The following is a 26,327-nucleotide window of genomic DNA, read 5'->3' on the forward strand; positions in this document are numbered from 1 at the left end:
TCATCGAATCAGCCAATGATCTCGCGCGCGAACGCATAGAGGAGTACAATGCCAAACTTATGGTATTCCAGGCCTTCTGCGCCAAGTTCGAAGAAGCCGCACAACAATTCACCACCGGATCGCAACGACGTGTCGCTCAACAGTTTGCCGACAGCTTCCTCGACTCCTGGAAACGAGAGCTCTCCAGTGCCGGACCTACCATCCCCAAGCCTACCTACAGCAGCGTAGCCGCTGCCTCGCCTCCCACTGGCCGTGACCGTCTAACCCACAGACAACAACAACATGGACGCCGCCAAACAGATTCACCTTATCGCCAAGGGCAACAAACGACTATCACCCCACCCCGACAAGATGTCCGTGTCTTCATCCGTCTAGAAGCCGGGGCTCCTGCCAGAGCCCATAGTAGCTATGCAATCCGAACCCTGATCCAGGAAAACCTCGGTGCCGTCTCGGACAAGATTCGACAGGTGTTCCATGGCAGATCGGGATGGGCCGTCCTGACTGCCGACTCTGAAACACGCGACCTTCTCGCAGTGTTGCTAATAATATGGCAATAAAGTAGTACATTGCAATATAACCCATATGATATGGACTGTCTCAAATTGTAACAATATGATATGAAGATTTTGATATTGTGACAATATAATATGAGGCTGACCATATTGGCAATATATTATTTATATTGGGATATTAATCCTGGGGTGAAATTGCCTCTTGACAGTTGCGGGAAGGCCTTACCCTATACTAGCGACAGGGATACTTGGCATTTTATTGGCTACCCTACATGGGGATTTCGCTGCATACCACGAACGATTCAACCACGACGACGCGCGGGTGACTTGCTCGTGCGGACGACGCAAAGCACCTGACCATGTCTTCTACTGCAGGAAAGTACCGCGGCGGTGTCGAATAAGGCTCGTCCCCTCGCCGACTGCGGCGGTCAACCTCGCAATAGGAAGGAACTTCGACAAGTACATCAAGTTGACCAAGTCAAGCGCCTTCTTCGAAAGGATATGCACTCGTTACTAGACGAGGCAGATCGGAGATGCATTTGTGTCTCCTCCTCTCCTTCTATCTTCCTTTCCCTTCTGTTTCTTTGTTTCTTTTCTTCATTCTCACGGGCTCAGCCGCCTCGTGCGGTCACGCCAACGCCCTCTTCCCAGTCTCATTAAAGACCGGCCGATATATCGGCTACCGCTATGATAGCCGCACCTGATCATCCCGCTGACGGGTAACAGGCTCGACAGGACGCGCCTTTGAGCCGATGATATGCTGGATAGTGGTCTGTTCTGTAATTTACGAAAGCTTTACGTAGATTTTAGCACTAGAGACTCTAGCTCAGCACGTCCTGTGCACAGTAGGGGACTTTCCGGGGCCCATGGCCCCCGGACGAAAAATATACATACATACATATGATCGATCCAAAGCCTACCAGGTGATCAAGAGCTACTTTTTTAAATAAAATAAAATCTTTTGTGCCCTTAAATGTTGCTTGATCTATATTTCAGTTTGTAAATCAATGTTGTGGTGTCGTTGCGCCGAATAAAGCTATTTCAAACTCGTTGCATGTGAGGGTCAAAATCCGGAATCCGAAGCTTGACATTGATCATTGATAATGGCAAAGTTCAGACGTTTCATTCTGGGGACTTTTTTTGTCAATAGGGTAATACGTTTCATCTACCAGTAACTTCTCTTACATTCTCTTGGCTAATGGCCGCCTTTTTCATTCATTTTCCACATATCTTTTTCTCCTGTCGATGAAGGTAACCCTCACAGTTTCATCCACAAGCCTTGTCCTTCTTGACGTCTTTTCATCTCGCGCGAGGCAAGTACGAACAAGCCTCCAACAACCAAGGTGCTTCCTGAGAAAATTTGCGCACCGACATAGGAACCTCCACTTGCGGAGATGATTGCACCCGAAATCGGCGATCCAAGTAAAGCTCCAATTCCAACACCAGCAGATATTATTCCGAGCCGCGCTCCAATCTTTGACATGTCGGAGTTGATGATAGCTACCACGGCTAGGAAAAGTGACTGAACTCCACCTACAGAGAGACTGTAGAATACAGTCCAGACGTAAAGCCCTGGAGTCGAATGAACTGGGATCCAAGTGTACATACATAGAGCAGATGAAAATAAGAATGCTATGAAAAGATTCATCGTGCCAGTATATCTGGCAATGAAGCTTGGGATTAGACGGGCTGGAAAGCCGATACCGTTCAGAACAAGCGTGAGGTTCAGAGAGTCGATATATGATAGCCCTTGTTTCTCTCGTGCGTAGGAGCTGAGGAAGAAGAATGGGAAAAAGACGCCTAGGAAAGCCTAGAATTTTATAAGAATATAGTCTGAATAGTAAGATCTGGGGGCCATTGGAGATAGTAACTTACCAGGAATGCCCCAAGAAGATATAGGATGAATGCTGCCTCCCCAAACACCGGCCAATCTATAGTGGGGCCCGGCTTTCTAGGCGACTGCCTCGGCACACCGGACACTAATGCAATGGCAAACGTGCCCAGCTGTATAAAGCCCATCGCCCTCATAGTCCATCCAAAACCGATTGTTGGTAGTAGCGTTCTCGCCATACTTGGGTAGATTAGACCTCCTGTCGTGCTCCCACAAGCTGCAATTCCCATGACAAGCGGTAGCCTTCTCTTAAAGTATGTGGTAATAAGGGTCATCATTGGGGTAAGAAGAAGTCCATTACCGAGGCCGGTACATAACCCTTGGGCAAGAAGAATTTGCCAGTATGTTTGACTTAGAGAAGTCATAAATGTCCCAAAAACGACGAGAAATGCGCCGATAATCGTGGTGATGCGAAAGTAGCCGGCATCTGTAAGACGGCCGCTGATGATTCCTGTGAAAAAGAGGAAGAACACGGCTAAGGAGCCGACCCATGAGATATCGGAGCGTGAGCGGTGCAAATTCGAGACATAGTAAGTTTGGAAAACGCCGAATGATATGATCATGCCCCTTTCATATTTATCAGCTCAAGGGGCACCGCTATGGGTACGGAGAATGTGACAAACCAAGTATTCATAATTGTGAGGAAACAAGCCAATACTAGGGAATTAAGAATTAGTTTTGCATGGCTTACTTCGCTCAAGGTTTACCTACCAGCCATCCAGGCTATCCAGCCCCCTTCTGGTTGCGCAGTTGTTGATGCGACTGGGTCAGGAATTCCGTTGCTCAGAACCAGACTCGGGACAGGCATCAAGTCTGAATCACCTTGCCTTTCAAGGTCTTGTTGGGGGGTCGATGAGTGGCCTCCATTTTCCAATTTCGGTTCCATGCTGCTGGGAGAGCTGCTTGCTTGGTCGTGGTCTAGTGGATTGTTCTTCATGCCGCGCCGTATTGTCCTTTGGTTGGTAAGTGTATCAATGTAATACAAGACCGATGTATTGCTAGGATCAACATCTCTGGGACGATGATTCAAAATTGTGTATTTATATATACAAGGAGTCAGAAAATACTGGGTCGTGCTCTGGTAAGGGGGACAATGAGTTGGGATGCTTTCAAATGCCCTGGCACCTCTTTTTCAGCTTATTAAGCACCAGGCAACTATAGTTCAAATTGCGTGTGAGAGCTGATATACACGTAGTAACTTACCCAAAGAAGCTAGCTACGCAGAAAGACGCACGCCTGGTATTTAAATTTGCTGCCCCCCCTTGTAGCCATACATCATCAATCGCTCCGGTAGAACTCACCGTAGAGCTAGACCTAATATGGATGCAAAACCCGACTATATTTCCTTGCAGATCAAACTCTGGAGTGAACAACAGTGGGTCTGGCCACTAGCTAAAAAATTGAATGAATCATGCCATCACGACTACATTTCTGTGATTTCTTCATTGCAACAAGACCAAAAGGATGATCATGGCTAACTTGAATCGCATTAGCTATCTCTCCCTTGGCAAGAATACGTGCGTGTACTGAAAACATTCGTCATTCGTAAAGTAAACAATGAAGTGGAATCATATTGCTATAAAGAACTATTCTCGATCCTGTCGACTAACATGCGTTGCTTAGGTCATCCTTGTAATTCGAATTCATGAATAGTATTAGTTCTACCTTCACATCTCTCTTACTTGATTTTACAAAAAACAATCAGTAGAGCATCTTTTTATTATTCGCCACGGCTTTCATCATCTACCATCTCATGCTAATAATACCATGATATTTTGTATTATGTGCGGCGTCGAAGTCTATTTTCTACATGAATACCCTGAACGTCATCTCCCACCTAACCCGCCTACCACCGAAAGCTTCCTTTTTCGCGTCCAGATATCTCTCAATTGATTTGAACAGACACGCCGGGCTTGAGCCAGCGAACATTGGACAAAATACCTTCCTCCTCAAACTCTTTCTTGAGCTCCTCCTCATGTTGGGTAAAATGATCCCAGGACTCATAGTGCATAGGTACAAGCACATCTGCCTCAATATCTCGGAAAAGACGAGCCGCTTGGCGACCATCCATAGTGATCTGGAGGGCATCACCCGGTTCTCCGGGTTGTCCCTCGTTATTGAACCCATCGAATGTAGCTTTGCCAAGATTCATAAGGGCAACAGCGACATGGTACTGATCAGCTATTTTGGCAAGCTCCTCGATATAGACGGTGTCGCCGGAGAAAAAGACGGCGTTCGGGCGACCATCAGGGGCAACACCGAAATCTTCGGTATGCACAATAAAGCCAACGCATTCGTGGCCGGGCCAATGCTTGCAAGGAGTGGCGGTGATATGGAAAGCCTTTCCAGAGATGCGGACCTCTCTCTTCTCCCAATCCTTGAAGCCAAGCACGCTGGGTCGAGGAGCGAGGTTCTTTGCACCATCATCTGTGGTGACGACGTGTCGGCCATCGAGAAGCTGGCGGCCGAGCTCGTCCAGATTGTCAGGATGGTTCTCATGGCTTAGAAGAACGGCATCGATATGGGGAAGCTCCTCCATCTTGATGGCCGGGTCGTCATGTACCTTGAGTACCCCATCGCCAACAGTCGGCCATTCGCTGCCGGCGGGAGAGAAGAACGGGTCCGTCAGGAAGGTGATGCCATCGATATCGAGAATTGCCGTAGCAGTCCCGATGTGAGTGATGCTGACCTTGTTCTTGAATGTAGAAGCAGACATGGCTGATAAGATTTGGTGATAGAAAATGAAGACTAAGCCGGAAATTGTTATTCTGGAGCAAGATAATATGAACGTGAGCTATATTTATACACACGGGAAAATAACGAGGTGGAAAGTATGAATTCCAAGTTACTAATTCACAAACTTCGATAGGAGCAGACGATTAGTAATATAACGTTTTCAAAACAGAGAATGCTGAGTAAAGCGGAAATGCCGACCAGGCGTCACGGCCAACAGACAAGTAAGTCATTCCGGATGGGCTGCCACTTTGCCACACAAAGTTAAGGTGGGGGTACTAAGCCAGGAAGGGATGCAAAACCCGAGCCACGTGATATCCCGCAAGGGGGACTGGGTAGCGTTGACTCGTTGACAAACATCCACCCTCGTCTCTTTGCACACACAGCATCTGACGCGAGCCTCGTTGGCGTCAAGGGTTTTATCACAATTCCATGCATCGTCCTTCGCATTTTGATTCTGAAAAGGCACAAGACTCACTCCACTTTCCCCACTGAGGGCGCCTGTACCTCGGCAGAGCCTCCCGACAGACTCTCTCCCCTCGTCGCTGAGCGCCATGAAGGTTCGCAAGAAAAATCTGTGTCATACTTGCCGGAGACGCAAGCTTGGTGTCAGTTTCCTTTCCCTCCCTGCCTCTTCACGGATTATCAGATTTTCCACCCCTTGGTCAGCGCATCCCCACTGATTCACATGCATAACGTAGTGCGACGGAAAGCGCCCGGCCTGCTCCCAGTGCCTGCGCAGTGATCGCCACTGTGAAGGATATCCAGGTGTGCTCTTCGCGCCCATTGTCTCCGGCCCAGGCTTGCCAACGTCAACGACTTCACGCCCGGTACGGCCATTGAAACGAATCCCGAAAGACCCAGTACGCGCCACATCTATTGATGTTTTCCCTACTACATCTACCACGAATGCTGGTGATGGAAGCAACGGTTCATCGCCTTCTGACGAAACAATCTCTGATACTCTTGTACAACGACCGACTAAATGGCCCTACGCACACACGATTTACCCTGCACTTTCGGACCCCTTGCAGAGTAGAATCGAACGGGCAGCGGCCGTTATGTGTCTTGCTCTGGTAGAGGTAAGAAACTAATCCGTCCTGCGCGCTCAAAGCCCTCTTGGATTTTCTTTATATTGTTATAATGGGTGACTTTGGGGCCTTTAGGACTAATTGTTGATTAGGTTCTATCACCGAGAAGTCCTGATAACTGGCTGGTGCATATGCACGGCGTGAGCGAATTGATCCGCTTATCACCACCCGAGCTGGTCAGCTCTGGCATCCAGCATAAGCTGTTTATTGGCATCAGGCCACTTATGGTTAGTAGAGCTGAACATGAATGGGAACGGCTTGTCTGATCTTTCAACTCACACGATCAATCTATCAGGTGATAAAAGCTCTGATTTTCCGCAAAGCGACATTCTTGGCAGAGGAGCAATGGACTACGGAGCCATTTCAATCTCATGAGCCATCACCCTTGCAGAACCTCTTCAGTCTGGCCGCCGCCATCCCGGACATACTTGAAAAGATCGATGCGTTGGACCATGAATCGACCAGCGCGGCAACCACAGAAGCCAAGAAGAGACTTGCTGAGCTGACGGAGATGAGAGCGAGCCTCGAAGCGTGGCGCTTTTCATTCCAGGCAGAACCGCAAATGCCTCTATGCTGGCCTCGGGCCGCCGGAGACAACAATCGCCAGAGCAATGGTAGTTTGTGGTTCCCGAACTTGAGCGTAGCCAACGCCCTTACTCATCTGTGGTCCTTTCAAATACTCTGCCTGTCACACATCCGGGACATGTTGAGGCGGTTTCCCGAGCTGGGAGAAGTCGACTCCATGCTAGAGAATCCTGACAGGCTGCGGAAAGCTTGCATTGAGCTCAGCGTTAGTATTTTCCAGAGCATGGAATACTTAATGCAAGATGAATTCATGCTATACGGACCTTTTACGGCGGGGTTTCCCGTGTACACGGCACGTCGAGCGCTCGAAATGCACGAGCAGGGGAGGGCCGTTCTTCAGAAGCTCGACAAATCTGTTACGGATCGCATTAGTATACATGTTATTCTCGTTCTCCAGCAAGAATCCTATCGCCGGAGAACCGGAGTATTAGTCTAGAGATGGGAAACAAACAACAGTGGCTAATAATTATGTATGATCTCAGGATAAATTAACCAACACTACTTACTGTAATAATAACTCCAACATCTCTATATCTGCTAAATAGCTTTCAGGAGCATTAGTGTTGTTGATATTAAATGGTGTCCCAGCCCAGACATGACGCGTTTCAAAGCCTGCGATAATCAAGTCTGTATCCGTGCGTACTTCTAGCGGTAAACCTTCAGTCGGCGTATAGACGCCTAAAGATTCCGGCGGCAGCTCCGCCTTCTTAGATTGGCTAGGCTGAGAGGCCTCAATCTCCATGTCATTGGTATTAGCACCATGCCCTGCGCTGTCGAAGTCGCACTCCGCACCGGGTGATGTAGGAATCAGGCCCCAATATCGTTCAAGTTCCGGCCATAAATCGTTGAAGGGATTCTTGTCCAGGGAGCTGTGCAAGCAAGAGGCAGCATTGTGTACCGTTCCCGCCAACGATTGGTCTAATACTGCCGATGCGAATTCTAGATCTACCGTACCGTCCTGGGCAGCGTTGGGGTTGGAGCTGGTAAGGGATAATCTGCACAGATGCCCCGGGAAGTTTTCCTCTTCTGGTGACTCGCTCTTTTTCAAAAAAAAAAAAAAAAAAACGTCCAGGGCTGTGATCAACCGCAGGTAGACATTAGGGTGATTCTCGAGGACATCTGTTCAGCCTGACAACGAAGTCCGTTGCGAGCCCGGAGCTGTTTCCAGCGGGATTTTTGACTGGGCTTCCGCCACAATGGACTTGATCATATCGCGGATAAAGTCCACGAAATCGTATTGGGGTTTGTAGATCCCCGTCGCCTGGACAAAGATGGTGAGGTGATGATGTCGTTCGGCTAACGAATCCAGGCCTCCATTAGTAGTTTGGTGCGATGAAAACTTAGCCCCGAGGACACCTAAAAAAAAGGGGCAATGCCGTGCAGGCCATGCTATCTGGCGTCAGTGAATCCTGTATCAGGGCGAACCTCACGGGTTTTGGTGGGTCCTACGTGCTGAGGGGGAGATAGTGAGCAAGCTGCAACTGAATCAGCTGGTCAAGGCAGGCCGTTGTCCCTGACGTCGCATCTTTGAATATCTTGCTTCAGTCTATATTTGACCAGAGAATCTCGCAGACTGGCGTTGAGCGTCGAAAGGGTTGGCGTAGTTGCGAATCGGCGAGCCTCGTAATGACTTAGAGACGCCATCGCAGAGCTATGTCAAGTCGCCAACAAGCGCTCACACGAGATTGTGAGTTCGGAATAGCGGCTTACTAGTAGTACATATACATAACATTTGTATAAAGTATTGTCGACTCGTGGCAGAAGTCCCTCCCCAAGCATGGCATCTTTGTCACTGGTGTGCTTGCCCCCGCGGGCACGGGAAAGTCTCTCGTCGCGCTGTCGTACTACATTTTCAAGGCAGCCCTACAGTCCCTGGTTCGGCCGAGTTCTCTGGAGTCGAATGGGAGCTCCTCGTCGAGCACATGCTCCGCTGGGAACACCAGCGTGAGCAGGTCGGTCAAGACTGTGCACAAGTTGACGACATAGATGAAAATCTCGACCACTGGTGCTTCACTGTAGGGTCGTAGACACTGGATCGCTCTACTTCATCTTGCAAGTCTTCGTAACTCAGACCATGGTTTTCGTCAAAGTCGAAATCCGACCGCGTGATCTGAAGAGGCCGCCTAACAACAAGAGGTAGTATGCGATTACGGATAATGTAGCATTATAACAAACGCTTTAGTGAGATTTGTCTTTTGTAGTGCTTCACATCGACCGTCTTCGAGATGGTGTACATGGCCGCATGTTTCGGGGCTTGTGCGGCCTGGGCATTCTGTATTGCCATACTCAGCCATGTGGAGTGGGGTCTCTTGAGCCGATACGAGTCGGATGGAGACCAGTAGGTGAGGAGGGCGGCTTGTGAAAGATGGACAGGAGACAACTCAGTCTCAAGATTATACAGCAGCTATGAATGGTTAACAAAGCCGTGGTGGATGTTCTAGCCCTTACCTTTGCCCTCCTGTACACAGAAGCTCTGGCGGCACGAATGCTTGGGAAGCCTAGCGCGACTATGCTAGCTTGTGATACGAACTGGGCCAAGTTAGTCGATGCCGTCAGACCATCGGCTTACTGAATTGAGACGGGCATACGTTGCAGGACGAAAACAGTATCGAGTAGAAGACCAACAGCGGCATTGTCCCCTCGGAATCTTCCGGGGCCTGGGGAGAGTACATGCCCCAGAATCCACCTTCGTCGAGGAAGGGCAGCAGTGGATGGGAATGTTGAAAATATTGCTCCACAAACTCGTCCAAGATATGTCGAACGGGGACGAGGAAACAACTTTGCGATTCAAGGAAGTTGATGTCCTGAGAGGATATAGAATTGAGATTGTTGACGGCTAGGAATCGATAAGCGAAAGCATTCCGACTCGGTAAAGTAGCAGAGATCCCAGAGCTCGGTGGGCTTTCCCCTTCCTCCCTGGGAGTTGTCGTTGCTTGGCCATTGCCCGGGGGGAACAGGTGTTGCCAAGCAATGCCTGGAAGGTCATGAATCTGCGCCGACGCCTGGTTAGCATCCCGAGTCGGTGCACTGCCGTCCGCCAGTTTGTGTAATGTCGGGTCGCTGTAATTTGTCTGTGACGAAGTGCTCAACTCTGTCGCTTCGGCTTGGCAGCCGCATCTACTGTATGAGGTGGATGCGACACCTGTATGACATGGGCTGCGCCGTCACGATCCTGGCTGAATAGGAATTAGCTGGAGTTTGACTTGACACTCAGTTTGAAATACTCATTGGATACCCGAGTCGGCACGGCACACGTCTCATTGTGCCACCGACTGTTGGAGCAGGCTCGGCCATGGGGAGTGACGTCGCAATGCACCTTGCGGGCGCGACATGGTAGACAAGCTACCAGTGTCCTCCTCAAACGCTTTCTGGGGCGTTCACGCGATCGCGCAGCAGCTTTGATAACTCCGAAAGCCATGTGTGATCACCTCTAGCTTCTGATGATTTGGAAATGGGCAGGTGGTTGTCAACAGAAGAAGCGGTCGGATATCATGTCCAACGGTATCTCGTTGGCTCCACTCCAGCTCTGCGTAGTAGATACTCCCATTGTATGTACGCGCGGGGGTCATCTACCCCCCGTAATTAAAGGACTAACCACATTTGGCTAGTCAATCTAAGCCATTGGCAGATAAAGCGGAGGCGGCGTTGCCGTTGCGGGGTCAGATCTGGAATATGTTTGCGGGGTATTTACATGACTCGGTATTGCACTGAGCGTGCTTAGAGGGTCAAAGTGAATGTGATGAACAGCAGCAAATGTGTTGATTGATTATTGTTTGTGCGGGGTATTCCATTCCGCAGAGTTACTTAAAGCATACAGCTAGATTACTAACGCAGTTGTTTTCTGAGGCCGTGAAGATCATGCCTACCCTGCGACACTCGGCTTTTGATTCCCGTTTTGGTTTAGACCTATGGCTTTGTTATCTTCTGCCGAACTTGCCCCCCCCCCCAAAAAGGCTCTGCACGGAAAGTCCCTGAGACCGACTTCTCGCAGTGCCGAGGCACGGCCTCGTTTTTTGGCCCATGGGAAGTGCCGGTCATAAAGCAGAGATAAGCACTATGGGTCTAACCCCGATGAGGCAGGCCACCAAGAGCTGAGAGTCTGATCGACGCGACTTTTCGTTGGAGATCAGATATCGGTCTTGTCGTGATTCCGAATCTCGTCTATGTTTAATTTCCTAATTAGGACCGCCAAGTTGCTGGTGGCCGGGGGCGCTCCCAACTACAAGATGGGAACAAGGCCGACGTAGGGAAAAAGCAACACCAGTCTATTTGCTCTTTGACCATTCCATCTTCATTATTCCTATCGCCGGCAACTTCATATCTGCCTGACCGACACTATGCTCTCATCCGCAAGCGAGCTGGCACCTACCGGCAGCGTCGCCTATGTCAACGGCAATGTGTATACAGTCAACACGGCCCAGCGTTGGGCTGAGGCCTTTATTGTTGTTGAGACGGTATGACTAAGATGGTCCGATCTGCTGAAGATTTCGAGGCTTTCGAGGCCGAATCACAGGTCTTTGACCTTCTCGGCCGGCGCGAGGATGACCCACGACACTGGAGAAAGAAAGGGCCGGTGGGAAAGCTCCACAATATTGTCAAATTCATCAGATCTTCCCCTCAGAGGTGTGAGCTCTTCGCGAGGATCTCACGCGAGAACGACGAAGCACAAGAATATCTCCTGGCGAGTGAGTCGACGGCAGAGCTAGAGGCCATTATGAACAACGACACGAGATGGAACTCCACTTACCTCATGATCTCTCGAGCGCTCCTCAAGCAGGGAGACATCAGGGCGTTCTTAGTCCATCCAGAGGTGGAGAAATGGCTACCCGAGGCCGGCATGCTGAAGGGGGATAACTGGAGACTTTTGGCAGAAATCAAACGTATCCTGGAGCCATTCTACCTGCAAACTATGAGAACGCAGAGTTGGGGTAGCGAAGGAGGTAACGAACGGCTTTGGGAGGTGATGATAGGCATGGAATACTTGCTGGAACACCTTGAGAATCGAAAGCTGTTCTATCATGCTGTTCCAGACAAGGCAGCCGGGGAGAATACCAACTCGCAGGTCGAGCTAGCCCGAAGGCGACCAGACCGAAATCGGCAGCTTCCTGTTAGATTTAGGGATTGCGAGATGGATATAAGTCTGGGAAAGTCAATGCAAAGCTCCTTGCCATGTCGTGGCTGGGGATAATGTCATGATGGATCAGGTAAGCCGTCTGGATCATTGGGAGTTGACGACATGGGAAAGGATCACCGACGTTATTTGAGACTCTTTATCATCACCGCCTGGCAGAAACTCAATGAATACTATACCAAGCTTGGAGAGCAACCGTTGTTCGCCGTATCCATCATTCTCCACCCATCACTGGGCATGAGGTATCTGGAGGTGAATTAGGCGTCGGAAGAACAGCTTGTGCGGGTGAGGGACGCCAAAATTGGACTATCTGACTACGTGGACCGCTGGTACCGCTGCAACCGGCCGGTGGACGAGCAGCGAGAGGCAATTTTGCGCTTTTGTGCTTTTAATCTTTTGGCTCAAATAGTACGTTAAAGGGCAACTCATTATTTAGGGCACAGTACTTCATATTTAATTCTGGTTAACAAGATGTCGCCGTAGGTAACGTGCACACGAGCACTTCAGATTACCTCAACTCGGGGAACCCATCACTGAACACCGTCGTAAGCTCTCCGTCTCTCCATACACCAGTGATCGGTAAACACCGCTGGTACCGGTCAGACAAGAATGAGGCAGCATCACCCTCTAGCAGAACCAAGTCAGCCTTTCTTCCCGCTTCGATTCTTCCCCGGTCATTGAATCCAAATCGATCTGCGGGGATAGATGTCGCGGTCTTGAGGACATCCCCGGGAGTCATCCCAACCTCATGTGCAAGCAAGTACAGCTCCAAATGTACACCAAGGCCGAAGGGAATGTCAAAACCTTGGCCAGACGCATCAGTCCCTGCAAGTATAGGGACTCCAGCCTGATAGAGGGATCTGACAGTTCTGTACGCATGTTGAACGCTGGCCTTTGGTCGTTGATGCTCTGCAAACCCCAATGGCTTGTCTATAGGATCTTCCATCATCATCTTCTTTGCGAAAGGGTCGGCTAGAAACTGCTGACGAATTTCTCGGTTCTCCGTGGTGTGGGAAGCGCATAAGACCAACGTCGGATTGCAGTGAACTTGCTGGGACGCCATTCTCGTGATGAAATCACTAGATGATTCGTCCAGAAAGATGTGGGCCAGGCCGTCGATGCCAGCGTCGAGGAGCGCCATGGCCCCAGCCTGGCTAAGCGCATGGCCCACAGCTATAACACCATGTTTGTGTGCTGCATCCACTACAGCCTTCACGACTTCGTGACGTGGTGATACCAAGTCTATCCCCAAAGTATCTCCAAGCTCGTGGAAAACTTTGATGTAAGAGGCACCGTGTTCCTCGACCTGCTGCCGCACGAAAGGCTCGGCGTCTTCCAGCTCTCGAATCTTTGGCCAAGTCGAGACAACATGATCGACGATTTCGTCCACTTGAGGATGGTCTTCGAGTACCTTCTTGATGATCTGCTTGGGCCAGCCATTTTCGAAGACGGCTCCAAGGCCGCAACACTTGAAATCTGCATATTTCGACTTGTTGGCTTGTTCGCTCGCCAGCTTTTACAACCATTAGTGACACTGCCTACGTCTTCTGGAACAGCACGTACCTTCATCAAGCGGGCATTATCTGCTGGGTCATTGTGCAGATCGCACACAGTGGTGCAGCCGAATCGCAGGGACTGCTCCATGCTGGTGATATTACCCGACATGGCGTGGATATGCGCGTCGAACAGTCCCGGAATCAGCGTGGATCCAGGTCGAGAAATTCTAGTGATTCCCTCTAGGTCGGTTCGAGTCAACTGTCCTCGGCCGACTTCATTGATAAGACCATCCTGGATGATGACGAAGCCTTTCTCAATGAATTCATGACCTGTGAAGATCTTGACTTCTTCAACAACAATGGAGGGTAGTGCAGGCATTTTCGAAGATCTTAACTTAGAAGCTGTGCGAGATTGGCTGAGTTGTGATACACTGTCGTGTGAGTGGGAGGTCTTATACTCAGATGCCGGGTGCCAGGCCGCTTCTTCCTCGACAACGCAGGCTACTGAATACCTTGTTGCGCCATAGGCTAGATGCAAACTTTGTTTTGAAATCTGTTTTCCTGTCTTGACCCTCGTTAGAATAAAATTCGGAACATATGAGCGGAACGGAATTTAGGAAAGATCGGAACAAAGACAGGATAAACTCGGTCGCCGATTCTCTCCGGTCACCAATGTTGCTCTTTTCCGAGATAGTTTTGGAGTCACAGCTTCGGAAGGCGTACCTCCAAGCTGGGCAGCATCACACCGCAACCTACGCGGCTGTGCTTTCTTAATCGGATAGCGGGCCAACAATCCGACCGTCGGTAGATAACACGCTCCGATTTTAGTCACCGTGCAAGCATCATATTATCCACTAACTAGTATCTGACCAAAGGTTGTCCTCTCTGCTCATGCCGAATATATCTATAAAGAGGATTACATAAAACCAAATTATTGGTTCGCTTGTCTTACACATCCTCTTCCAGCACAAGACTTCTGCCACCCGCTTTTATCAATTACGTTGATATTACAATGGACTACTCAGACACATCTATCGCTAGCTACCTGAGGTGCCAAGTTATTGTCCCGCGACGAAACCAAGCTCCACGTGAGACGGTTTCGAGATGGTCGGACCACAATGTTGAGCTCCCGGCAATGATCGTAAGACCAAATTCTGAACAGGACATTGTCGATTCCATCGGCCTTGCCAGAAACAACAATTTGACCCTTCTCCCGGGAAACGGTGGCTGTGCATCCTGGGTCCCCATCACCGCCAAAACCATGTACTTGGACATGAAAAGCTTCAACAATGTAACTGTCGATCAGTCGTCGAGCACTGTACGTGTCGGCGGCGGTGCTACTACTGGCGAAGTTATCAAGACTGTCGTGGCAGCAGGCTATTATACGTTATGGTGCAACTCCAATGCCGTCGGATACGTCGGTTCCATCCTGGGCGGCGGTATCAGCCCTTTCACGGGGCTTCATGGCTACCTTATCGATGCTGTCGAGTCGATACAGCTCATCACCACCGATGGACAAATCCTGGACGTGGGGCCATCATCAGAAGGCGAAGAAAAAGCACTGTTCAACGCCCTATGTGGTGCTGGTCACGGTCTTGGGATCATCACATCAGTCGTTATGAAGGTCTTCTCATTGGAGATCTTGAATATGACTGAGGACTGCTTCTGGACACGTAGGGTTGTCTTCCCTTCTAGTGCTATCGAAGCTGCTGCCAAGGCATTCACGCAATTCAGCGACCCAGATCCTCACCTAGCCATCAACATGGTCTTTTTCAGAGCACTGTCGGGCACATCAACTCTGGGGCCACCAATGATTACACTCACGGCGTCCTATTTCGGGCCCCCAAACGAAGCTGAGCGAGCCGCAACTGTCCTATTTGATCAAAACATCATCGGCAAAGCGGACGAAGCAGAGACCCTCCTTGTCCCTCTGGCTACCGCAAACGATAGAAATAATCATATGAATGCCCAAGGTGGTTTCAAGGATACCTGGACTTGCTTTGTGAGCTCAGTTGATAGCGCGGTCATCAAGGAGAGCTTCGAAAGGTGGGTTCAGGTCGCTGAGCGAGACCAGGGCGCAAAGCGAACTTTGGTCCTTTGGGGCCGGTTCAACACGAACATGGCTGTCAGCCTAGGAGAAAGCCCAGAAGGACAAGGAAAGTTCCTCGGAGTACGAGACCGCGGTGTCTTTACGAACGTGGTCAAGTATGCGGATACACTAGAATCGAACAGGGCATTGGATCAGTTTTGCTATAATCATCTGGATATTGCCAGACGGAGAGATGCAGGCCTGCCGAGGATGCTGGCAAACAACCGGAGACCGGGCATGAATCTACAGGAACTGTATCCCAAGGAAAAGGTTGCCGAGTTAATGAGGGTCAAACAGGTGTGGGATTCGGAACCACTTTTGTGGAGCCCATTTTGAAGAAAGTTTGTTGATATCAAGGTGATCATGACATATTTGAAATCCGGAACAGAAAAGTCTGCATCAGGTTCCATTGTTTGACTTGTAATTATATATATGTGGTTCTTGATTCATTTGGTGTTGGCTTTGCTGTGTCCTTGAAGAATGCAGTAGACTGACCACTGGTCGACTAACAAACTCGAGGTCGGAGAGCTTCCGGTGCAGTTCTTGAGCTAGGACACTTTACATCGCTTACTAATCTCGCCTGGAATGTTATCTGTAAGCTTAACTTCGCGACTATCGATCTGTATGTTATTGGGCGCTTCCAGCGCTGGAGGTATGCTGGCGAGAACCCAGAGTCGGCATTAAGGGGCGGGCGTCCTGGTGCGGGGATCGGGTTAGGAGGAAGATGTATGGATGAGGGAGGTGGGGGGAGGAGGGAAATAGTAGGTTAAAGAGGAAGGAAGGAGGAAAGGCCCTTGTCACATTGTATGCTGGATGGTGTAATGAGCTCGCTGCTGTATGCGAAATCGCGTCTACCAGCCCCTTACATGCAGTCTGCTACTACTATTAAACCTAACCAGGATAGAGACCTACTAGTAGCTATATTACCCTCCCCCGGTAGGCCTAGAGTCCGAATTTACTATACGATTTCGGTTTCCATAACATGGCTGCAAAGTGCCGGTACACCTCGTGCTGTGACCCATGGAATCCGCCATCTTGATCTATTTATGTACCTTAAGTCCTGTGAAAATGTCCATTAGCACTTGTTCTGCTTTGATAGAAACACTGTTAAGTTAGAAGGACCTATTGTAACTTCGTCCACAGTTTTCTAGTTTAACAAAACCCGAACGAATAATGCGTAACCGGAAGTCGCTCCTTTACAAAACATTAAGGTGGCATCCGACGGTGTCGTCCATTCCAAATATACAGTTCCAAATAGACGATTAATGCATGAGTACTTAGGGACCCGAGTAATATTAGCGATTGTCGCTATCATTGGTAAACCCATAGGGCCTGCGTGCAACACCGCTACTGATAATATACACAAGCCACCAGATCCCCACTTGAACTCCGACTCAATTAGAAATATCTACTCGCGTCCGATGGCTGCTTCGGGCCGACCTAGTATGTAAATGCGAAAAAGTTTAAAAAATATTCCGGTACGCGTGATGTGTTTATTATAGTAGTACTCTCAGGCAAAACAGAACGAAGGCGGGCTTCGAGTCGGTGTTAGCGTGTGTCGTCTGTCGACCGGGGTCGTTATGCGGTGCTCGGACAGTTTAACCTCTTGGCGGGTTTTATTACCAGAAGGGGTAAGTGAGTACCACAGGGAATTTAAACTCCCTTCCGATCATACAAATGTGGGGTGTTAGGGGCAGCCGGGTGCAGCTCACAATTTACAATGCCGTGCAAAAGTTCCGCCACATTTCGGACCTAATCCTGCTTTTCATGTGTCTCGGCAAGAGTAGACCAGAGGTGCAGCTACGCTAACCACTCTTGCATTCCGAAATTCCGGAATTCCTGACTTGAGCGTTTCGGAATAGCACCCTCCCCTTGAGGTCCCATATCATGCCAACCGCGAGCTTACCAACGAGTTCAGCGACGGTTTCGATAATGGGAGTTCTATCCTTATGTAGCTGTAACGCTTCATTATTGAACAAGGCATCCCTCGATCAACTTCGCTTGTCGTCAAGGACGACAGCGTTCTGGATATCAGATAGATAGATACCAGGCCCGATTTGATGAGAAAGAACGAACATGCCTCGTCCAGACATGGTGTTGACTGCAGTGATTCTGCGATGCTAGGGGCCCCAAAGTTGCCCACTTACTTGTAGGAAATCCTACTAATATCCTGAGGTCACCCAGCCTGACTGTCCCATTAAGGCATACGCCCCACGATCTACAGAGCATGAGAACGAGTAAGGTCCCAAATTTCTCGCGAATGTCGTTGTTCATGGTGACAAGAGATGGTCGTTATCGCTCAGTTGGTGATTCCTCGACGTCTTTCTTTGTTTTCCGTTGTCGTTCACATTTCTTTCTCGTGATCTTCTACTAGGGATGACATCGCCAGTGTAATTATTGATACTAGTGATCAACCAACATCTGAGGGCTGTATCCATCTTCATTTCGTGAGTTCTGTCTACTCCACTATCTGAAATCTCTTAGTTGTAGCCTGCACAAGCATCTTCAGAGAGGCAATCTGTCCATGACATAAATGCTGAGCCTATTGGATAATTACTTCTCTAGCCTCCGGTGCTATGCCTTTTGCCCCTGTTGCCCATAAAATAGTCGTCTGATTCTCCACCATGGGCTCCAGCTTCACAACACCAACTACCCCAAGAGCAGGGCTTGCTCATGGCTCGATAACTTGAACTTGTAGGTTGTAGGGTCACACTCCAAGATCATCTCGTCGAACGCGACATCACCGAAGTAGATGCGCCTCAAAGCTCCTTGACCCTGGCCATTGATAAGAACCGACTTTGTGCATCCAGGATTAAGAACTCTTTCGGCTCCAAGGGCGGAGAGGAATGGCCAAACTTCGCTCGGAGGGACATCGATGACTTCTTGAGAAGAAGCCATAATAATTCTGTTGACGAGTTCTTGAGTCACTGACACCTTTGTGTGGGAATGACAATGATTTTGCAAACTTGAGAGTGGTAACAAAGAGGTGAAGTATGATTGGGAACAGCCAGGTTCAATAATCTGTCGTTCAGTTGATGCATGTAAATAATGTCACAGTGAAAGGTGGACGATGAATAGCTGAGTCACAGAGGCGTTCAGGCCATAAACCCATGGACAGGCATTCTTTTAAGGATTCTTCGGGTTTTGGATGTGTGCCTAAGTCTGGAGGTTCCGTTAGCGTCGGAAGTGTGGCAGATCACTCAATATAAAAGAGTAGAGCAATGATGAGAGGCATAAAGAAAATTGCCAAGTACTCTATGTTCTAGTATTCTATCAAATATCAAACTTAATCAAATCCCATTTGCGCCCACCTTCCTTCGACCTTTTCCTGAAGCTCCCGGGGATATGAAGAACGAAAATCCACACCCCTAAAGATTCTGTTTCCATCGTATTCCATAGCTAAAAGGCAATTGGATACCATTTTGCCTCCTTTTACAGAACTTCCACGACCATATTTCCGATAGGGAGTCAGAGCAAGACCCATCACCTCGTCAAACACATATTCGTCAATACCTGGTCGGCAACGCGACGTGTATGCCCATATGACATCGCCCCAGTTGTGGATGTTTACATCATCTCCGATCAACAAAATGCGGTTAATTAACATGGTTGCTTTAGCCTTGAAGGCTATGTCGCCAATCTTTCTGCAGAGTTCATCGGGGTTCGTCTTCATCTCGGCCAGCTTTCCATTGTCAACCTGTAGTATGCACCATGTTGCAAGGGTTTCCAGAGGCGCGACTGCATCTTTGATGGGAAGATTATGTTCTTGCAATTCTTCTAAAAGCTGAACTGATGCCATTGAAGCCGTTGTGTGCTAGAACAAATACAGTCAGTGGGTAATCCAGCAGAAGGACTAGATTTTGTAAACTTACCGATTCATCTGTTAGTCGGCCGGGTACAGAAACTGGCAAAATGGCATGGTCCCTATGGGTAATGGCATTAATAGTAAAGAGGGGCTGATTTCCTGCTTCACCCTCAAAATGCATACCAATGTAGTCCTCAAACGGGCCCTCGAGAGCCTTATCCTTGAGAGAAAATGTGCCTTCAATGATGATCTCGCTGTTTGCAGGAACAAGAAGATCACTCAGTTCGCATTTCACCATGTCAAGTGGCTTCCCAGTCAGGGCGCTCACGTATTCTCCCTCTGAAACACCAGGTGGTAGAGGAATCGACGCAGCAATGCTTGCTGCTGGTGGAGCCCCAAGGGCTAGAGCCCACGGGATTTCATCTTTGCCCTGTTTCAGCCACTGATCCCGGATCATGGAGTTGTGTTGCCCAGGAATGACGAGGCATGCCAAACGTCTCTTATCATGAACCATACCTCGAAAAATAGACCAGTTCGTCCATGATTTATCCGGCGTCTCCAAAACATGCACTCCCCAGGTTTGAAGATATTTGCCGCCATCGCCTTGATGCAGTAACGGAACTGGTAGACCCGTCAGGTCTATGTCATCCCCAAAAATCTTGTTTTGTTTGCATGGGCCCGTCGAAAGAATATTTGGAGGCAAAGGATCTCGATGTGTAGCAAGTCGCATCTTTGTAAGAATATCCTTCCAGCTCGAGTCGGGAGGCAGACCGAGACTACGTGCGATTCGACCGTATCTGAACTTGTCGTCCTTTCGAAGGCTGGCAGCGTTTCCGAACATCTTCCACAAGCCATCTCGAGCGCCTTTGACATTGTGGAAAAGCGGCGCTTTAGCGTTGGTCTCGCTGACTCTTCTCACAATCGCTCCGACTTCGAGATCGGGATCAACTTCTTCACGAATATCGGCAATATCTCCATCTTTGCGAAGCACTTCGACAAAATTACGGAAATTGAGCTGTGGGTCGCTTTGGTTTGTATTTAGTAAACTTTTGCTAGAATAATGGCGTAGCTTGATTGGCGAGGACCAAAAGGATATGAGTACTTGACGATGGTTGACACGAAACATGTTGGTGAGTGAGCTTCCTAGTCGAAGTTAGAAGATTTTAGTATTGCTAAATGACCATTCAAGATTCATTAAGGCTTTAACTGAATTTATGATGCTCTACCAGATAATCATTAGAACAATACAGTCGACATCTCACGGAAGCGCTGCGGACCTTGCGTGGAAGTTCCGAAAGCTCGGAACGGAACCCAAAAACCAGGGCTACCTGGCACTACGGAACTTCCCAACTACAGTGCATTGTCATCCGATGCGGAAGTGATTCGACACCGTTTGCTGGGTTGGAACTACTGAGAGCCAATGCTACTAACACAACGCTATCAGTCAGGAAAGCGATCATAAAGGACCTGGAAATAACCCTCACACGGGTTCACGGGCCGTAAAGATATACATTTTGCATTTCCTGATCTCTGCGAATAATTGCACTCGCCATGAAAAGGCTCTCTTTTATCAGACGGCAGCTCCTAGCACCGGCTACTCCAAGAATCATACTCTTCCAGAATATACATCCAACACAGGGGACAAACTCGAGGCTGTTCTCGACAGGCCAGCCATACTCATTCAGAGACACAGCACGAGATCAAACACCTCATAACCTCCGCGCATCGCTGGAGCCAACGAGGCCAAAGAGGATCGTCGTTGGGATTACCGGTGCAACTGGGGCACTCTACGCGATCCACATCTTGACCCTTCTACGCCATCTTGGCGTGGAGACTCATCTTATCATCAGCAAATGGGCATTGGCCACATTGAAATACGAAACATCCATTACCGAGGCTGAGATCCGAGGACTTGCGAGCAGATCATACACGGCAAAAGACCTATCAGCACCTATCGCATCAGGATCCTTCCAGCATGACGGGATGATGATTGTTCCTTGCAGCATGAAAACCCTTGCGGCAGTACGATCTGGGTATTGCGATGATCTGATATCAAGAGCCGCAGATGTCACACTTAAGGAAGATCGCAAACTACTCCTGGCCATTCGGGAAACGCCTTTGAGTTCTATTCATCTTGAGAATATGCTTGCTCTTCGCCGTGCCAACGCCATTATTTTCCCTCCTGTTCCAGCTTTCTATACCCGGCCTGCGAGTATCCAGGAGATTGTTAGTCAGAACGCTGGAAGGATGTTGGATATGATGGGGATATTCACAGATGGCTTTCAGCGATGGGATGGATTCAAGAGAACTTAAACTGAGTCGCACTCGCAATACAAAAGTGCAAGCGGTACTGTTTGACAAGTGTTTATAAGCTTTAAGCATTGAGAATCTAATGGGAATTCTCCTCTGTGAGTACGGGCTACTCATTGAAACAGAAAACTTTGTGAATTAGCAGGCCACCCTCGCAACACCCATGGCGGAGCATCCTGCAGACCATGATCACCGTCCATCGGGAACTCCAAGCCGAAGTTTCCACCGAAAGAGTTCATCTCATTCTCGAATGAGACATTTACTACATTAACAAAAGCTTCTTGTCGAGTCTCAGTCTCTAGAGGAGCTTGTTGTGGCGTCGCAGAGGAATCTGCCGACATGACATTGCTTTGCGGGCCGGCGGTTGTAGATCGGATTGGTTCCCGAGGGACCTCTCTGCGTCCTCGACCGTACGTTTCCATAGCCTGACGGAGCTCTCGAATCCTTTTCCCTAAAATGTCTGCAGCCGTGGACACATCTCCGTACTTCTGGGACAGCTTGCGTGCTCGTACGAAGCATTCATAGATCTGATCGTCATATCCTGGTGTCAAGTCCGGTAACATGGCGGAGCGATGTTCTTCAACGTAGCCCGCCACTAGAAACATAAGAGCACAAATGGACGCCAGAATGTGCTGGTAGCACGGTCGTTGGTTGCGGTATATGTACGTGGTATTGTCCAGCTGGAATAGTGCTTCTGTGACTTTGCCTGCTAGTTCCATGGCCTGTGGGAGGTATAATTTGCTTTTCTCGACGTCTGATGTGGGGAAGAAATAAGGACGTAGCAGAAGACTCCGTATGGACGCAGCTCGGAAGATGAGGAGTAATAGCCACGATGGAGGTAACTTCGACGGTTCAGTGAACCAAGTCTCCATGTCAGACAGATCCTTGTCTCCGACGCACTTTTTCTGCCACTGCTGGATTTGGAAAACCAAGAGTTCCATGACATCATCGTCTATACGGGTATTTCCCCTGGCCGCGAGGGATATTGGCTCGTTGAATCTGTCGCTGATAAGGATGAGCATGTACATTGCTTTCGTGTATGGCATGTTATCCTATGAGTATCTGGGTTAGCTGACAAGCCCGCGATCTATCTTCGGCGTCCGCGAATATGTAGGTGTAAAAACAAGGTCGGGGCGCTCACCAGACAAGCAGACATAGGACTGAACGTGGCATTCGGGAAATTTGCCGGTAAGCCAGTCATAGCACTCCATTGTCGATCGAGTATAATCACAGAACACATCATAGCGGAAGCCTCTTTGCGCTGACCATCAGTCTTGAGAATGTGATTCAGCATGTCGCTGTTGTGGAAGCCGAGGTCCATCAACATGCGTCCAGCTGTGCCACATAACCTCAATGCAAGCCGTGAAAGGTCATGGAAAGTATAATAATAACCCTTGATCAGATATGTTAGTCTGTAGTACGCTTGTGATGAGAGATTGGGTAACTGAGTTGTTTACCAGTAGTAAAGCGATGGTTACTTGTTTAATGCTGGTTGTGGGAGACGTAACGGCAGCATTAGCTGAATGCATAAAGTTGGAATGCAGAACGGATGCCATCTTTGCAAGCAAAGTATCTTTTGAGGCTTGTGCTACTGTAGCGAGCATGAGGACCAAGATAATGAGATCGTCATCATCAGGTTGGGTGTTCTCGCCGCCCAGAGATTGGTTCGGATCACTTGAGTACCATGATTCCAGTTGGCTTCTAACTCTGCCAATATCAACAAACGGATGTAATTCTCCTATGACTTCATGATATGTATTGACAGCATCTTTGGCCTCCTGGAGCGATAGCCATGACCGGAACTGCAATAGCTGAATCAGGTCACAGTGACGCCTGGGCTGCCAGGGTGATATTGACGATGATAGAGCATCGTTACCATCGACACTTGGTAGCATGGGGTGGTGTGATAATGATGTGAGATAGCCTAGCTGCCGCAAAGTGATCTGTACTAGGTTCATGCTATAGTCTGGGCTTGTAGGACCGTAGAAGCAATGGCTAGCGGAGTTTGTAGTGGTATCTGTTTGCGTGGCATACAGCTGTCTATTTGACGTGCTTGTGGCGTCATCAGGTGAATGCAACGGTTGAACAGAAGCAATTGATCCTGATCCTAGGCTGTTCGTGCCACTGCTTTGTGCTTCAACCATGGCCTTGAATTGTCGCAATTGGGTGCGAAAACTTGCAACTAGACCTGGGAGATCACTGTCATGGATGCTTTCACATCCACTACTGGTTGCAATTGGTCCTCCGGGGTTGGTAGGTAGACTGGCTGGAGACGGTGGACTATTGGCTGCGGCTGGTGTCCGAGGTTGCGAAAGCCTCTGATCAGACTCGTCGCTCTGGGACGCTGATGGCTGTGCTGGGCCCCTGGTAGCTGTACCTGGAGTAACACCTTCTCCATCGTAGACGCATGTCTTTTCCCGGTTTTCGCAGTAGTCGCATGGCTGTTGGCCGTCGCATTTGCCTTTCCGTCGTCGACAAGCCGTACATGCGCGAGCAGCATACGGAGCTCGTCGCTTGCTAGTAGCAGTGGGTGACAAATTTCTTGTTCTCTTGGTCCCGTGTGAATGCATTCTGTTGTTTACCGTGGGAGTCAGGAGTCAGGAAAAGAGGAAACGGAAATGGCATAGCAAAGTGTCGCAGGGTAGGCATGATCTTCACGGCCTCAGGAAACAACTGCATTAGTAATCTAGCTATATGCTTTAAGTAACTCTGCGGGATGGAATACAAGACTGTTCCGAAGATTTAAATTGATTCCGGTGAAACCACTATTCCGAAGCTCTAGAGCTGGAACTAGCGCCATGCTACGGGAAGTGGGCCCTAACCCTAATGAATTATGTTTTAGTTAGCCTATTATAGCAGCGCAGCGGAATTACTAGTAATTTTACTTAAATTCCTATAACGTGTTTGATACGTAACCCGACCGGATAAGTAGTCCGACCAGTGCACTGTATAGTATAAAAATAGCTTACCCTATAGAATTTTAAACTATAAACAAAATAGCTAAAAATCTATAAAAAATATTTTTAAGTAGAGTATAGCTAGCTGTGCCAGAAACTGGTTTTGAAATATTTTTATTAATTTTAATTTCTATAGAAAGCCTTAAAATACAATGTATTATACAGTATAAATGGATTTTAAAGTTTATAGCTAGTTATCTTTAAAAGATTATTTTTATTTTATTATTATACTTTTATTTAGCCTAATGGTTTAATATTTATTAGGCCCCTCTTATCTGGCCTAAAATTGTATCTAAAGGTCGCTCGGATTATAGAAGTAGAGGCCGACCTTTATCCACATAAACCGCAACTAAGTCACGGGACCGGGAACCCGGCACCCCGGGAACCCGGCACCCCACTTTCAGCCTCAACACCATAACTTCAATATCTTTATCTATATAAAAATCAATAAAAATAAGCTTAATTTTCATCCAGTTTTTTCCTACTAGTAAAAGAAGCTTATATCTATTTAATAATAGATAAAATAAGCTTATTCCTTTCCTGTTTTAACTATAATAGTATCTCTTGTTTTATAGACTTCCTTTAAGGTAAATACCTTCTGATTTGGATCCAATTTAAGTTTCTTTCTCTTTAAGACCTGTGATTGGTCGATCATCTCGCTTAATATCCTATTTTTATCTGTTACCAAAGCTAATTCAACGGCCCGTTCATCAAGGCCCTTTCCAATCGTCCGAAATAGGTGCCGTTTAGTTGGTGTAAGTGCATTATTGCCTAATTCGGCTCTTGCAAGCTGCATCACATCAGATAGCTTATGTGGTGTATTGAGATAAGGTAATTGAGGGCTCGTATTGGCTAGTGGTGTAGATGGATTACCTAATTCAGCAGCTTGAGCCTCAATTTCGTCCGGTATCACATACTTGCTTGATAACGGTCTCATAACGTTGACAGGCCACAAGCCGGATGCAAGCCAACCGGCCCGGACCTTCTCTTCGGTAAAGGCAGCGGCCCGAGCCTTAAAATAACACCTTAAAAAGGCAGCCTTAGCTGTATTTCCTTGTTCAATGAGTGGGGCTTCCATCTCGAGTTCACGGCGATATATCATCTTTAACAAGCTAAAATTAGCTAAATCAAGAGGCTGAAGGACATGTGATGTATGTGGGGGAAGGTAACAGGGGTGTATATTATGCTTAAAGCAGTTAAAGATGAATTCATCCGTTAAATGGGTATCATGCCCATCTAGGAAAAGAAGCCTCTTTTCCCCTTCCTTTTTGGGCAATGCGAACGGGATGAAAACCTCCTGCAGCCATAGGGCTGTGATCTCGTTAGTGGTCCATCCCCTTGGTGACGTTGCAAAGCGCCAATTGCCTAAAAAGGAAGGATCCCTCGGAAACCACTGTTGTTGCGGCTGATCCCCTTTAAAGATAACAAAGGGAATAAGGCTCGTGCCGTCGGCACAGATAGCTTCCGTTATTGTGACCCAGCTGCGGCTGTGAGGGCTTCGTTTTAAGGTCTTCCGCTTCTCTGATTGGCCAACCACTAAACCGTTGATACCGACCCCTTGGAAGATACCCGTTTCATCCATATTCCAACGGTTGCAGCCGCGGATAATTGTAACCTCGGGATCCTTCAATTGGTCAAACCAAGACCGGATGATAATTGCTTTTGCACCTTCAATACGCTTATATTCAACTCTAATTGCTTTAAGCGTTTTGATTTGCTTAGAGCGT

General features: G+C 48.4%; 8 protein-coding genes across 8 annotated transcripts; 3 read left to right on the plus strand and 5 right to left on the minus strand.

Annotated features, from left to right (window-relative positions):
* Positions 1-1,770: 1,770 nt before the first annotated feature.
* BKA55DRAFT_600353 (major facilitator superfamily domain-containing protein) lies at positions 1,771-5,119 on the minus strand (the record flags this gene model as incomplete). The annotated part of the gene is made up of 5 exons (XM_046196512.1): positions 1,771-2,322; positions 2,388-2,970; positions 3,027-3,060; positions 3,705-3,711; positions 4,331-5,119. 5 exons carry the CDS (start codon positions 5,117-5,119, stop codon positions 1,771-1,773), a joined length of 1,965 nt encoding a protein of 654 aa, XP_046040993.1.
* Positions 5,120-5,690: 571 nt separating this feature from the next.
* On the plus strand, positions 5,691-7,248 carry BKA55DRAFT_698588 (uncharacterized protein; the record flags this gene model as incomplete). The annotated part of the gene is made up of 4 exons (XM_046200532.1): positions 5,691-5,744; positions 5,838-6,218; positions 6,320-6,454; positions 6,523-7,248. 4 exons carry the CDS (start codon positions 5,691-5,693, stop codon positions 7,246-7,248), a joined length of 1,296 nt encoding a protein of 431 aa, XP_046040994.1.
* Positions 7,249-8,976: 1,728 nt separating this feature from the next.
* On the minus strand, positions 8,977-10,106 carry BKA55DRAFT_698589 (uncharacterized protein; the record flags this gene model as incomplete). The annotated part of the gene is made up of 5 exons (XM_046200533.1): positions 8,977-9,216; positions 9,261-9,341; positions 9,401-9,883; positions 9,934-9,988; positions 10,048-10,106. The coding sequence occupies 5 exons, from the start codon at positions 10,104-10,106 to the stop codon at positions 8,977-8,979; spliced, it is 918 nt and encodes a 305-aa protein (XP_046040995.1).
* A 2,313-nt stretch (positions 10,107-12,419) lies between these two features.
* Positions 12,420-14,238, minus strand: BKA55DRAFT_721492 (uncharacterized protein). Its single transcript, XM_046201013.1, has 2 exons — positions 13,507-14,238; positions 12,420-13,456 (listed from the first exon to the last, which is right to left on the minus strand). Exons 1-2 carry the CDS (start codon positions 13,816-13,818, stop codon positions 12,452-12,454), a joined length of 1,317 nt encoding a protein of 438 aa, XP_046040996.1. The 5' UTR covers positions 13,819-14,238; the 3' UTR covers positions 12,420-12,451.
* Positions 14,239-14,343: 105 nt separating this feature from the next.
* BKA55DRAFT_587182 (uncharacterized protein) lies at positions 14,344-15,934 on the plus strand. Its single transcript, XM_046194630.1, has one exon. It carries the CDS (start codon positions 14,452-14,454, stop codon positions 15,862-15,864), a length of 1,413 nt encoding a protein of 470 aa, XP_046040997.1. The 5' UTR covers positions 14,344-14,451; the 3' UTR covers positions 15,865-15,934.
* A 2,880-nt stretch (positions 15,935-18,814) lies between these two features.
* On the minus strand, positions 18,815-20,459 carry BKA55DRAFT_530699 (3-octaprenyl-4-hydroxybenzoate carboxy-lyase-domain-containing protein; the record flags this gene model as incomplete). The annotated part of the gene is made up of 2 exons (XM_046189161.1): positions 18,815-19,342; positions 19,401-20,459. 2 exons carry the CDS (start codon positions 20,457-20,459, stop codon positions 18,815-18,817), a joined length of 1,587 nt encoding a protein of 528 aa, XP_046040998.1.
* A 425-nt stretch (positions 20,460-20,884) lies between these two features.
* On the plus strand, positions 20,885-21,646 carry BKA55DRAFT_547239 (flavoprotein; the record flags this gene model as incomplete). The annotated part of the gene is made up of 1 exon (XM_046191001.1): positions 20,885-21,646. The coding sequence occupies one exon, from the start codon at positions 20,885-20,887 to the stop codon at positions 21,644-21,646; it is 762 nt and encodes a 253-aa protein (XP_046040999.1).
* Positions 21,647-21,756: 110 nt separating this feature from the next.
* On the minus strand, positions 21,757-24,213 carry BKA55DRAFT_530714 (uncharacterized protein; the record flags this gene model as incomplete). The annotated part of the gene is made up of 3 exons (XM_046189163.1): positions 21,757-22,695; positions 22,785-23,036; positions 23,101-24,213. The coding sequence occupies 3 exons, from the start codon at positions 24,211-24,213 to the stop codon at positions 21,757-21,759; spliced, it is 2,304 nt and encodes a 767-aa protein (XP_046041000.1).
* Positions 24,214-26,327: the final 2,114 nt, after the last annotated feature.

This window comes from Fusarium redolens (assembly GCF_020744475.1).
Source record: "Fusarium redolens strain MPI-CAGE-AT-0023 chromosome Unknown BKA55scaffold_38, whole genome shotgun sequence".
Classification (NCBI taxonomy): Eukaryota; Fungi; Ascomycota; class Sordariomycetes; order Hypocreales; family Nectriaceae; genus Fusarium; species Fusarium redolens.

Excerpts from the sequence above, each read along its gene's own strand:
- BKA55DRAFT_587182 (XM_046194630.1), top strand. The coding sequence starts at position 14,452 with ATGGACTACTCAGACACATCTATCGCTAGCTACCTGAGGTGCCAAGTT.
- BKA55DRAFT_721492 (XM_046201013.1), bottom strand. The coding sequence starts at position 13,818 with ATGCCTGCACTACCCTCCATTGTTGTTGAAGAAGTCAAGATCTTCACA. Across the intron at positions 13,457-13,506 it reads ATAATGCCCGCTTGATGAAG|CTGGCGAGCGAACAAGCCAA; the intron begins GTACGTGCTGTT and ends TGGTTGTAAAAG.